A 12,537-nucleotide genomic window follows, 5' to 3' on the forward strand; every position below is an offset into this window, starting at 1 on the left:
GCAGCGCACAAGCCATGGTGCAGCTGAGGACAGCCGAGCCGGGTAAGTCCCTCTCTCCAAGCTCATGACTATATGATCCCAGAGCCTAACATACAGGGAAAGAAAAGGGCAAGCTGGAGAAGAAAGTTGGTGTGTAACCCTCCTGCTTCTGTTTGAGAGGTCTTCTGAGAGATTCAAGGAGCTCATAGCTCTGTCTTCATCACAGACCGGGACAGGCATTTACCCTGCTTCAATACCTTGTCTTGCAGGAGCTACACTGAAGCCTGGGCGAGATGCCCAGCTGGGCTCGGCTCAGCCGACAACACCACCTTCCAGGGACAGTGCCTTAAGGCTGCCCCTTGAGAAAGCTGGATCGCCAAAGCCTGGGACAACCCCGCTGACAGCATCTCAGCAGTGTGCAGCCAACAGGGAGCCGGTGTCTCCAGCTGAGGCCCCCATCATCCTCAGTTCTCCCCGGACATCCAAGACAGACAGCTACGATCTGGTGTGGAGACCCCGGCCTGACAGCAGAGCCCCCATCCTCTATTATGTGGTGAAGCATCGCAAGGTATCACTGTTCCGCTCTGCTCCCATCTTTCCTCTGTGCCATCCCACAGGCAGGCTGGTGGCCTCACCACATGTTTTCGCACCTCATGGGCAGGTGCGTTGGGGCGGGGGCACCCATTGCTCGCTGGTGTAGCGCTGGTTGGTGGGACCTCCTCATCTGCAGCCTCAGCCTGTTGTGGCGTGATGAGTACAGGCTGTGAGAGGAGGTTTGCCAAGCTATCCAAGAAGAACCCTTAATGGTGCTATCCCCATGGTCTGCCTATGCTATCCCATATGTTCTACCTAAGTACGTAGAGAGCACATGCATGCGCATGTATTTCCAGTCTGAAGAGCTCCCAGTTCCAATTCCCAGCTGTATGCTTACACGAGGAGAAAGTCTTGAGGCAGATTGCACAGTGACTTTCTCTGTAATGCTTTTGTCTTGGCACAAGCTACAGGGAAACCTCTGCCTTGAATGGCTTGGGCTGCAGGACGCAGAGCAGCAGCCTCTCTCCACTGCCCACACCTGCCCTGCTCAGCGGCGCTGAAGCACCCATGCTCTGTAGCAGTGAGGAGCCAGCAGAGAGCCAGCACAGCCATGCTAAATCCTCTGGGGAGATCTTCAACCACCAGATTTATTCTGGAAGCTGAAAGGCAGTGCGCTGTCAAGCACGTCTCTTGCCTAGTGGCACAGCGTGTCACTGCCAAGCCCTGACTGGGTCCAAGGGATCCTGCCCTCTGTGGTGCTTCTCAGCACCATAGGCAGAGTTCAGGCAGAGCTGTAGCCCAGCAGTTTCTCTAAATAGTGGAGCTTTGCTGAGGCAAAAATTCTGCTTTTGAGGTGTAGAGCATCTCTTCTCATTTTGCTGGGGGATAAGTGGGGAAAAAGGGGGCTTGAATTTCTCTGTTTGCTGCTTGTGTTTCCTTTGGGTAGGCAAAGAGTTGCAGTAGAGGGACAGGCTGTGCATTGGGGATAGTGTACATTGCAGATCTGGCCTGTTTTGGTTTCCCAGACACTGCAAGGCACCGTTTTTAATTGTATGTGGATATATATATCTGTTTTCCTGGAACTGTTGGGCTTGTGAAAACACAGTATAACAGAAGGCTGTTATAATCCCCACACATCCTTGATTTCTTTCTAAACAAAACTTCAGCTGAGGGTTTTGGCTAACCGTCTCTTTAAAGTGCCCTTTAAAACAAAGGCAGAAGATGCCAACACAAGAACACAATAGCACAAGCTTAAATAAAAACCAAAAGATGCCAAAAGCCTTACCAGACTATTGGCTCTGGTTGTCTGCCAAGAAGAGATTTGTCCCCCAGTAGTGTATCATGTAGCTACTAATTCTGCATGCAATCTTAACTTGCAGGCTGGAGTTTGTCCATATTTTATTTGTTTTTCAGCACTTCACCTGGAAGGGGCTGTAGGGCAGTGGAGGTCACCGTGGGTCACTGCAGTTTGCAGTAATATGTTTTCAGTGTAGTCCAAATTCTCAGCTGGAGGCTCTTTCTTGGGATGCTTAAGGATTGTGTGGAAGGGAATTAGTCCCAGTAATGCTTAAACTGTTTTAGAAAGAGTCTCTTTCTATCAGAGATCCTTAGGATCAAGTTATATAATGATCTGGTTTTGACATCTCTGACTGGAAAAGCATGTGTGCAGAGAGGGAAGGAATCAATTTAGCAACAAAAGAAAAGGTTCTTTGTATGAGACATGGCTATAAGGAAAGTAAAACTTGCTGGCAGGAGGCTTACATCTGTAGCAAGCAAGAGTCTGCTTCTCCTCTGGAGAATATCTGCAGATGTCTATTTTTCCCTGCTTCTACACTGCCCTTAGAATCTCAGCAGCCTGCAGCAGTCAGATGCCACACAGCCATTATCTTGGTTTCTTAAGAATTTCTCTTTTTCTATCCTGGATAGTAGCAGTCTTTAGGGCTCCCCTCCCTGGCCTCACAACTCCATGGGCTCAGGAAAAAAAATAAAACAAGGCAGGCATTAATCAGTCAGTGTCAAATGCTCAAAGATAAATGATACAGCAGAGTCTTGGCATTTCCGTTTTGTTGCATTGCCTGCGTTGCTAATGCTCCTTTTGGCACCGGGTCACTTCAGTGTCCTGCCTATTTGCCTGCAAAAATATTATTCTTGCAGCTGGGGAGAAGGGGGAAGGTCCCACCTTCCCTCCCCTCCACATGGGGCATGAGCAGCATCACTGAAAAATGAGCTGTGTTTCCAAGCATTTCTGGATGGCGTGGCCATACGTGGTCTCTTCCCAGCAGAAACCTGTGTTGAGATGTTACAGTTCCTCATTTCAACCAGAAAGTGACAGTGGAGAGGCTGGATAAAAGCGGCTAAAAAGCCATTAATCAGATTATTTAGGTCCAGATGACCAAAGTTCTGTCCAGGCCCCTCATCCCATGGAAATGGCCAATGACTAAAGCTGCAGCTCAGCAGCTGGGCTGAGGGGAGCTTTGTCTCCTAAAGCAGCTCAAGCCTCTGGCTAATGCTGCCTTTTGTGGGCATGCCTACTTGGTGACTTGTCCTGCTTACACCTGAATCCTTCAGCTTTGCAAATTCAGGCTGGAAACATCTCGCTCCCTTGCAGGCAGGGAACTGGCCTCTGGTCAGGGATGGTAGCCCTGGTTGATACACATCTGCCATGAAAGTTTCTGAGCACGGTGCAGGCAAGCAGCCCAGCCCGCCCCCAGGTTTGCAATGCTTGCACTGATCTCTCAGCAGGTCACCAACGCCTCGGACAGCTGGGTGGTGAGGGAGGTCCCAGCCTCGCAGCACCGCCTAACCCTCACCAGGCTGGACCCTGGGAGCCTTTACGAGGTGGAGATGGCCGCTCACAACTGCGCCGGCGAGGGACAGACGGCCATGGTGACCTTCCGGACTGGTAAAGGTCAAACCTTTCCCTGGGTGTTTTGCTCTGAGTCAGGGAAGGGCCCCTCCAAGACATCCCACCCCAGCCCTGAGGCACATGCCTTAGGACAAAGGGGCTGTTTCTGCTCCGGAAACCCATCTGCCCTCAGCTTAGAGCGACTCTGGCAGAAGGGAAAGTGAGATTGAAACAGGATGGGGGAAAAAAATCAGATCTTCCCCTCTGGCTCGGTTGGTCTGAGTCCCTTCCTCCCATGTCTCAGTTAGACACCTGCAGAACCATGGAAAATAAGTCTGATGGAAATGTCAAATCGTCATTTAATCCATCCTCTGCCTGCAGGCAGGATCAGACTGGGGGAGTTGTTCCCGACAGGTGTTTGTCTAATCTGTCCTTAAAAGCTTGTCCTGTGCTAAAGGAAATGCCAAGCCTTCCCAAGGGGTCTGCTTGGTGCCAAGCTGTCTTTGCCACTGAAAGGATGTTCCAAATGTCTACACTAAGTCCCCCTTGTCCCTTGGCTGCTTTTCACGTCTCCAGCCGGTGTGGGGCCTGGCATTCCCTCCCCATGGTGGTGGGCTCATTCACATCTCCCCTCAGGCCCCCATCTTGTGCTAATTAGTGCCTTTCCAAGCAGAAATCTAGCAAAATTCCAAGAAAACTAATTGAAACTTTTAGAAAAATAAATATGAGGGAGACCTATTATGAGCTTAACAAACCTGTCCCTTAAGCTTTAGTTCCTGTCTGCAGGTTGAGTGCTTTGAACCCCTAGGGCCATTTCAGTCCAGAGAGTACTTACCTCGGCATCTGGGAATATTTTCTCTGCTCATCACAACCAAAATTACCTCTGAGCCGCATCTGCATGTCACTAATGCCACCTCTCCCTTCTGCACAGGCCGGCGCCCCAAACCAGAGATTGTTGCCAGCAAAGAGCAGCAAATCCAGAGGGATGATCCGGGCACGAGCACTCAGAGCAGTAACCAGTCCGACAATAGCCGCCTGTCCCGTAAGGCTCTTTCTGAACTGGTCAAGGAGGGAGGGTGGGGAGTGCTGGCCGGTTAGCTCAGTCAGTTGAGCGTGGTGCTGATAACACCAAGGTCATGGGTTCAATGCCCGTTCAGTCCCCATGTGTTGCCTGATCTAGTTGAGAGGCATCCCTGCCCATGACAGGGAGGTTGGATTAAATGATCTCTAAGGTCCCTTCCAGCCTAGGCCATTCTGTGATTCTGTGATTCTCTATCTCTTATGGGTGGCAGTGGCCAGGCTATGCTGGGGTTGAAGTCTGCCCTGTGTAAAGCAAGACTGTGTAAAGCTGGATGGGTGGCCTCTAGCTCCTGACAAGGAGAGGTCCTTTCTCAGGCACCCCTGCTACTGCACTTTGCAGGTGGTCTGCCGTAGGAGAGCAGGCTGATCCCGCCACCTGGCTCCACCATTAATGGCAAGACTTGTTGGAAACTCGCTGTCTCTTGCTCTGTTTCACACGGAGGGTTCAGAAAGCCCTTGCTGTGGAATCTGTGAATGTGTGGCACGCAGGACCAACAAGGTGCCGTGCACCAGTGGGTGCTGGAGGAATGCAAGGAAGAAAGAGGAACCAGGTCACTGAAGGTCCTGGCACCCTCTTTTCTCAGTCAACCTTGACAAGGGACAGTCTGTGTCCATTCTAGGGGTGCAGGGTGCTCCATCTGGGTATTTTGTTGTACTGCAGAAAGATCAGTTCCTTACTGATTAACCCAAGTCATCGTTTCCCACCTTGTGTCTGCTATTACTGTTAGTCTCCAGTATCATTATCTCTTTCTGTAAAATATTCTCTTTGAATCCTTGTCCTTTCTGGGAAGTCCCCTCCTTCAATCCCATACACTTATTCACGCATTGCCTTTTCTTGCATCTCCACAGCTCCATTCACCTTTTTCCCTCCCATCTTTTCATTGTTTTCCCACGAAATTACATTTCTGCCGTTCAAAACTTTTCCCTATTTCCTCCTCAGCTGGTTCTTCTCTATCTCTCCTGCTTTCATCTCCTACACTCATCTGTCCCCAGCGTCAGTCTCTCACTGCTTCCACACCAGCCAGGCTGTCTGCTGTCTCTCTGGCCCTGCATCCACACCTCTCACCGCTCGCCCTCTGTGCAATGGGTGTACACGCTTCAAACCTTGTCTCATCCTACTTGAGTTGGGAGTGGAAAAGGAGCAAGCAGGAGTAAAAGATGTTTGCAGGGCCCAAACTGAAAGAAGTGAGGATTTGGGGATGCCAGCTCTAATGAAGAGACAGAAAGAAGAGCATTCAGGACTTAAAGAGCATGTGGGTGGGTGCAATGCAGGTAGGCCTTCACCCACATACCTCGGAGCTACAGGATCCTCCAGACAGGGCGAGAGAAATGTGTTTCATGTCCTAATGTCCTTCTGTGCCCCTTTCAGCTCCAGAGGCACCGGACCGTCCAACCATCTCCATGGCGTCAGAAACATCTGTGTACGTGACCTGGATTCCCCGTGGGAATGGCGGGTTCCCCATCCAATCTTTCCGTGTGGAATATAAGAAATTGAAAAAGTTAGGAGACTGGGTCCTGGCCACTAGCGACATTCCTCCCTCTCGCCTCTCTGTGGAAATCCCAGGCCTGGAGAAAGGTAGGCAGGTGTTTTCCTCCTTGCTTCTCAGAGGGCTGTAGGGAAGCTGTGCGGTCGCAGTAGGACGGTGAGCCATCTGTCACGTCCTGCTTAGCCCCGGCATGTGCGGGCAAAACAAAGCCTCCCCAGCTCCAGCCGTAGATGAATGGGGAAAAGCTGCAGATGCTTCTCCGATTTCTCCAGCTGCAAAGACCAGCATAGATTTGACCTCCCTCAGGGAGGCTTACACAGTCGTTTCTGTATTACAGGATACAGTTACTAAAGGCATTTAGTTTTGCCATTTACTAGACAGGACAGAACTTTCCTTAGCCACGGGCAAAACAGATGGGCATGCAGTTCCCATTGCACCTCACATAAGAAAAGATGGCATCACTGAGCTGGACAGCTTGAAAGGGTAACTTATCTACCTCGACGTTGAGACCAGTAGAATGACATTTGGGTAAAAAATATTTAGGCTTTGAGCTTTTACCTGATGTTTAGGTACTTAATTTCCATGCAGTAGAGGAAGAATGCCTTCCCATACCTGCTTTCAAGTCAGGACATGCTTGCAGGCATCTCTGAATCCCTCCACACACCTTCCAGAACTGCTACCTGACCTCTAGACCATCCACATCGGAATTGAGGGAAGCAAATATAAGCAGGCTCCCATCTAACACATGACCGAAATCTGGCCATTCAGTGTTTGTACTTCTATCAAACCCACTCTGTAGGCAATCTGCCTTCTCCAGAAGATGTAGCCCCTCTCCACAGTCAGGTCTGTGCTGACAGTAGAAGTCTCGGAAGACTCAAATCTCTGCAACTCTTCTACTTCCCACTTTTTCCCCTAGGCATGTCCTATAAATTCCGTGTCCGGGCACTGAATATCCTGGGAGAGAGCGAGCCCAGTGCAGCGTCTCGGCCATATATGGTGTCTGGGTACAGCAATCGAGTCTACGAGCGCCCTGTGGCTGGGCCATACATCACCTTCACAGATGCCATCAATGAGACCACCATCATGCTGAAGTGGATGGTAAGGTTTGTAGGGGGCAGAGGTCTCCAAATGTGGAGGAAGCAGATGTGTGGGTGCTACTTGCCCGGCTTACACATCTTCCAGGTTACTACACTGGAGCCTGTCACCAGGAGAAATAGATCTCGGATCCAACAGCTCCTTCTACCAAAGGACGACTGGGCTTGGGCCACACAGAAGTGGGGGAAGTCAGAGAGCCTAGGAAACCCTCTTGGTCTGAATCCGACATTGTACACTTGAGGCGTTTCAGCAAATAACCTCAGGGTCTCGACCATTTTCTTCAACAAGCACACTTCAGCAGCGCACGGGGCAGCTGCTCGCTCCTCTGGCCAAATTCCTGGAATCCATTCACACCTCTGTCTGTCCTACTAGTTTTCAGCAGATACGTCCTTCACTCTCACTTGCTGGGTAGCAGTCCTGAGTGCTGACAGTCATTTACAGCAGCCCACCCCAGGGCATTTTTAGGAGTGGGCAGAGTCTTTTGGATCACAAGCCCAGATCCAAGTGTTTCCATCAGCTGAGAGCTTATTCTAGCTGCTTCTAGCCAGAAATTGCTACAGGGCCAGGTGGGCACTGCTGTTCATTTAAACACAAACAGTAGCTGATAAAGGACTGGGTGAAAGACAGCAAAAACACATGGAGCTGGGACAGTACTGCCCTGGGTGGAGGAGGAACAGGGCTGTCTTCAGAAACACATGAGACTCCTGTGGTCACCAGTTTGTGGCAAGATGCAGGTTGTCTGAAAGCCATGAGCCTACTGGAGTCAAGGTGAAGGTATGCTTGTCCGTGCCCAGCCAAATCACTGTTGTTGAGGAATTTTATTTTTTTCTGAAGCATTGGCTGAGGCTGCTGAGAGGAAGCAGAGTACCGGACATTTAGGGTGACAGCACCAGACTCATGGCTTGTCTGTTACCTGGGAGAAACAAGGTGTGAGAGTATAAAATAGCACAGAGTTCTCACAAGGAAGCCCTTAACGTGCAAACCAGTGGCAACACAGTGAAGATGCCCAGGCTGGGTCTTCCTCCTGTCCCATCCTACTTATGCCCTCTGCTCCTCACCTAGTACCTTGTGGAGCACAGACATCTGCTAATTTCTGCTCTCCTTCCCATTCCCTACAGTATATCCCGGCCAGCAACAACAACACTCCCATCCATGGTTTTTATATCTACTACCGCCCCACTGACAGTGACAATGACAGCGACTACAAGAAGGACATGGTGGAAGGTAGGAGACACAGAGAGACAGGTCCCAGCTGCTGGTTCCTCTTGGAAGAGTAACACAGCCAGAAGGAGTCCTGCACACAAAAGGCAGCTGCTGCTGCTCTCCAGGCCTGCTCTACCCAGCACTGCTGCAGAACTGGGCCAGCTGTGTGTTCCCTGAGGAAGCTAACGCCCCCTGTGTTTGTTCCCCCTTCAGGAGATCGGTACTGGCACTCCATCAGCCACCTGCAGCCAGAGACCTCGTACGACATTAAGATGCAGTGCTTCAACGAGGGTGGTGAAAGCGAGTTCAGCAACGTGATGATCTGTGAGACCAAAGGTAACCAGCTTCACAGGGCACCTCTGGGAGCACAGGCTGCTGCTTTCCCTGCATGAGGCTGTCAGGGCACAGCAAGGCAGGTACTATCTCTGCCTCATGGTGCATTGTCCAGGCTCAGGCAAGGTGATGGAGGCAGCGCTGGGGAGAAGAGAGGCGTAGGTTTGTGGATCATTGTGTGTATTTACCCACACCAGTGCTTACAGGCCCCTTGTGCGGAGTCCATCACCGTTTCCCTCAGAGTAGTAGTTACGCTTTGTTTTCCTAATTTCTCCCATAGGTGGGTGCCTGGAACTGGAAGGGCTAACTTTCCCTTGCCAGACTCCTTATAAGGGGGTCTGACGATGTCTTCCAAGCAACTGCACTGTCATGATAGGAACAGCATTAAGTCCAAGTGTTTGTTCTGGACAAGCTCTTTTCCATTTCCCTATGGCTTTAGCAGTCCAAGAGCTTGGCAGATCTGTAAGCCAAGCACAGAGGTCTCGTCTGTACTGCAATACGCATCAGCCTAGGACATCCTCTGTCATCCAGAAGCACTTATTTAAAGCCATTGTAGATGTCTGTCCACTCCACAACAGCACAGACATCCCTGGAGCAGGCTGGTATTCCATCTGCCATGTCTGTGTCTAACGTTCTCTCTCTCTCTCTCTCCTTCACAGCTCGGAGATCTCTTGGTCTGCCAGGTCGTCTTCCACCCTCCACAGTGTCCCCCCAGCAGCATCCCCCGCTCAGTGGTGGGCACAGCGGCCTGGGGACAGGAGCCATGGTGGCCCGTTCCAGCGACTTGCCATACTTGATTGTAGGCGTTGTGCTGGGCTCTATCGTGCTCCTCATCGTGGCTTTCATCCCCTTTTGCCTTTGGAGAGCCTGGTCCAAGCAGAGTAAGGGTTCTTTCTTGAGGGCTGATTTACAAGATGTTCTCTGCCCCATGGATTAGATCTGACCCTGGCTGTAGTTGGGTCAAACATCCAAAATGTGAGGGCTGCATGTTCTGGGAAGCAGGGAGAAGGTGAGCAGAGAGCAAGTCTCAAATATCCTGTGAACACCCGTAAAGACAAAGAACACTGTTTGACCCTGGTCCTGCTTACCTTGTTCAGAAGGAACCCTAGGGCTAGAACAGGGTGAGAGGGGCACTCCCTTTACTTTTGTGTAGAGTCCCTTTCCACTGTTTGTCTCCAAGGGTCCTTTGGGTGCTGAAATAGTTGCCTGATAGGACAGCTTCAAAAAGCTCAACTTTACCTCTGATTTTGACCTCAGACTTCCTTTTTCTTCCCTCTGCAGAGCAAACCATTGACATGGGCTTCCCAGGAGCTGGGCTGCTGGTGTCATCCTGCCAGTACACCATGGTGCCTCTGAGGGGCCTCTCTGCTCCTCGTGCCAATGGACATCCCTATGTCAGCGGGCAGCCCTACACCAGTGGGGCACACCTGAATGGCATCTGCCCCTCTGCAGGAGGCGGGTATGCAAGCACCAAGCCCCGAGATTACAGTCTGGATGAAATGCCACCGGTATGTCCACAGCTGTAGTTAAAAGTTGGTTTGACATGGGCTGGAGGCCACGGTTGCAGAGAGGGGGCTTCTCCAGACATGGCTGGCACTCTTTGCAGCATGTATAAGGGGCAAGGCTGGCTTCTCAAAAGAGATTTCCCCTTTGCAGTGGAGCCTGAGACATGGGAGGAACAGGAAGGTCTCCAAAACACTGGTGCAGAGGTGGTTTCTTGGGGCAGTGGCTCTAAGTATGGAGGAGGCAGGGAGCAAAGGCTGCACTTATGGGAATGGTTCCCATTTCTCCTGAGCAAAGCTCAAGGGTACTGACAACATTGAGGACTCTGTGTGTAAAAAGTAACACAGGCCAAGGCAGTACCGCAGCTGAGACTATAAATTGGTTGTGATCCACCCCATTCATTCAGCAAAGTGAGTTTTTCAGTGCTCAGTTCCACTGTCCTCTGTAGCAAAAGAAAGAGTTTCGTCTTTCTCTGCCTTCTGTCCCATGAGCTTCAGCAGGCTGCCCCAGGGCTCTGGCTCCCAGACCAGCACCTGCCTTTTAATGCTGCTGCTGCGTGGCATTTGCTCTGCTGAGAATCCTTCTCTCTCCTTGCAGTCACACGAGGAGACCAACGCCTTGCTGCAGGCGAGAGTGCTGCAGAACGGGAATGCCCAGCAAGACTGTCAGCCTTCCAGGTTAGTCCTGGCTTGGGGAGGGAGCGGGGTGGAACAATCCAGTGGGACCCACAAGACTAAATGCTCACAAAAGCTTGCCCTTACCACGGTCCCATCTGTCCCAGTTCACTTGGGAAACAAAACCCCGCTCCAGCACTAGGCCTTCTTGGTCTGAATTCTCTCTGTATGTCTCATTCCTCTAATGTTTTGAGGGATCGATGATTCAGAGATGGCCAAGAGCTACTGCCCCTTGCGCCCGCTTCTTCTCCCCTTGCTTCTAAGTGGGGGACTGAAAAGTAAGATGAGAGACGCTAACAGCTGTCACTGAATGCCTTGGAACCTGGCCAGGGTCCCATTGCAGATGATTTGTCTCTCGCTGACGTTGAGTCATTATTCCCATGCTCCTCGGGAGGCACTACTTCTCCCAGCTCCTGCAGCATTCGCCAGATGTTGAATCGTGGGTATCAGGTCCCATCACCTCATTTCCCATCCCACAGTTACATCCCAATTTCTGCTCTTCCCCTCATTTAGGAATGCTCTATGTCATTGCATTGATGCAGCTGGCTCAGATGTTACATGTCACGTCTTTCAAGCAGGCAAGATCTGTTAATAGTGCTAAACCTCTCTCTCTGCCTTCCCAGATTTCCCAACTCGAGATCAGAAGACAGCTCTTTTCTCTACAGTCTCCCAGATGACTCCACTCACCAGCTTCTTCAGCCACAAGATGACTGTCCTCACCTTCAAGAGCGCTTTGGTGGCCTCCATCACCCAGTGATGGGCAGCAAAGTGGGAGGTCTGAGCCTGGATGCTCGAGGGGATCCCCTTTTCCACCAAGGTCAGTGGTCTGGAAAACTCCCTGCTTGCATTATCTCATCATTTTATGCTAATCTTGAAGGGAAATCTCATTGTAGAGCCTTTCTAATGGCTCTGTCCATGCTTGCTTCTGTGGGGCAAGGACAGTTTTAACACTGCATAGGACAGGAGCACAGAAAGTCTATGCAAGCAGTTGGGGACTGTAAACTGCCTCAGTCACTTTCAGATTACACGGTTCTCGTTTCTCCAGAAGCTCGAGCTATATGCTGCCAGAAAGGCACATCTCCACTTCGAGTTGGAGAGATGCCATCCTTTAGTCCTCAATTTTGCATTTTCCAGACCACCAGTAAAACAACAAGGTCCTGGAAAAATTATGTGAATCCATCTCCCTAGGATCAGATCCATTCATTCACCCCTTCAGGGAACTTCTCCTGTGTGCAAGCATAGATCAAACTCCCATGTAGCCAGGACTTTCAGAATGCAGATCTTCCTCTTTGATCAGAGTACGTGTCCTCATAAAGCAGACTGTTGACTAGAAAGCTGCCACAGCATCTCTCCTTTTTGTATGTACTGTAATCATTTCTTGCTCCTTTGCCTTTCAGGAAGCCCTTGCTGCCTAGGCCTAGTGCCAGTTGAAGAGGTAGAAAGACTCGATTGCTGCCAGTCCAGAGGAGATCTCCATCCCCAGAATCCAGTGATCACATCTTTGGGTCAGGACCTACCGAGACATGTGAACAGCAGCCTGCCACCGCCGAGGCCCTCAGAGACTCATACTCCCACCAGCTAGGGACCAAGCTGCCTTTTACAAAAGACTTATTCTAAAGAGAAAAAGAGAATGGGTATTTATTTTTGTATAACACCCCTATTTATATATTTATGCACTTGTATATAGATGTATATGTGCCTTTTATAAAGCTATGGAGACAGAAGGCATCCTCAGCAAGGTCACAGGAGGGCCCAAGAAGCAAGGCAGCAGCTATTTGTGGCGCTGGGCTGTTCGTCAGAGCAC

At 50.7% G+C, this 12,537-nt stretch overlaps 1 protein-coding gene across 1 annotated transcript in view; it reads left to right on the forward strand.

The window, feature by feature from the left end:
- The window catches only part of BOC (BOC cell adhesion associated, oncogene regulated), a 23,276-nt gene extending 10,929 nt beyond the window's left edge, over positions 1–12,347 (forward strand). Inside the window, exons 7-19 of the mRNA XM_009867096.1 lie at positions 5–42; positions 249–547; positions 3,253–3,415; positions 4,290–4,400; positions 5,808–6,014; positions 6,842–7,023; positions 8,139–8,244; positions 8,437–8,559; positions 9,216–9,437; positions 9,838–10,064; positions 10,657–10,736; positions 11,357–11,550; positions 12,131–12,347. Coding sequence (XP_009865398.1) covers positions 5–42; positions 249–547; positions 3,253–3,415; positions 4,290–4,400; positions 5,808–6,014; positions 6,842–7,023; positions 8,139–8,244; positions 8,437–8,559; positions 9,216–9,437; positions 9,838–10,064; positions 10,657–10,736; positions 11,357–11,550; positions 12,131–12,315 — 2,137 coding nt within the window. The 3' untranslated portion in view covers positions 12,316–12,347. The remainder of the gene's footprint in view (positions 1–4; positions 43–248; positions 548–3,252; positions 3,416–4,289; positions 4,401–5,807; positions 6,015–6,841; positions 7,024–8,138; positions 8,245–8,436; positions 8,560–9,215; positions 9,438–9,837; positions 10,065–10,656; positions 10,737–11,356; positions 11,551–12,130) is intronic.
- Positions 12,348–12,537: the final 190 nt, after the last annotated feature.

This window comes from Apaloderma vittatum, unplaced genomic scaffold, assembly GCF_000703405.1.
Source record: "Apaloderma vittatum isolate BGI_N311 unplaced genomic scaffold, ASM70340v1 scaffold12853, whole genome shotgun sequence".
NCBI classification, from domain to species: Eukaryota; Metazoa; Chordata; class Aves; order Trogoniformes; family Trogonidae; genus Apaloderma; species Apaloderma vittatum.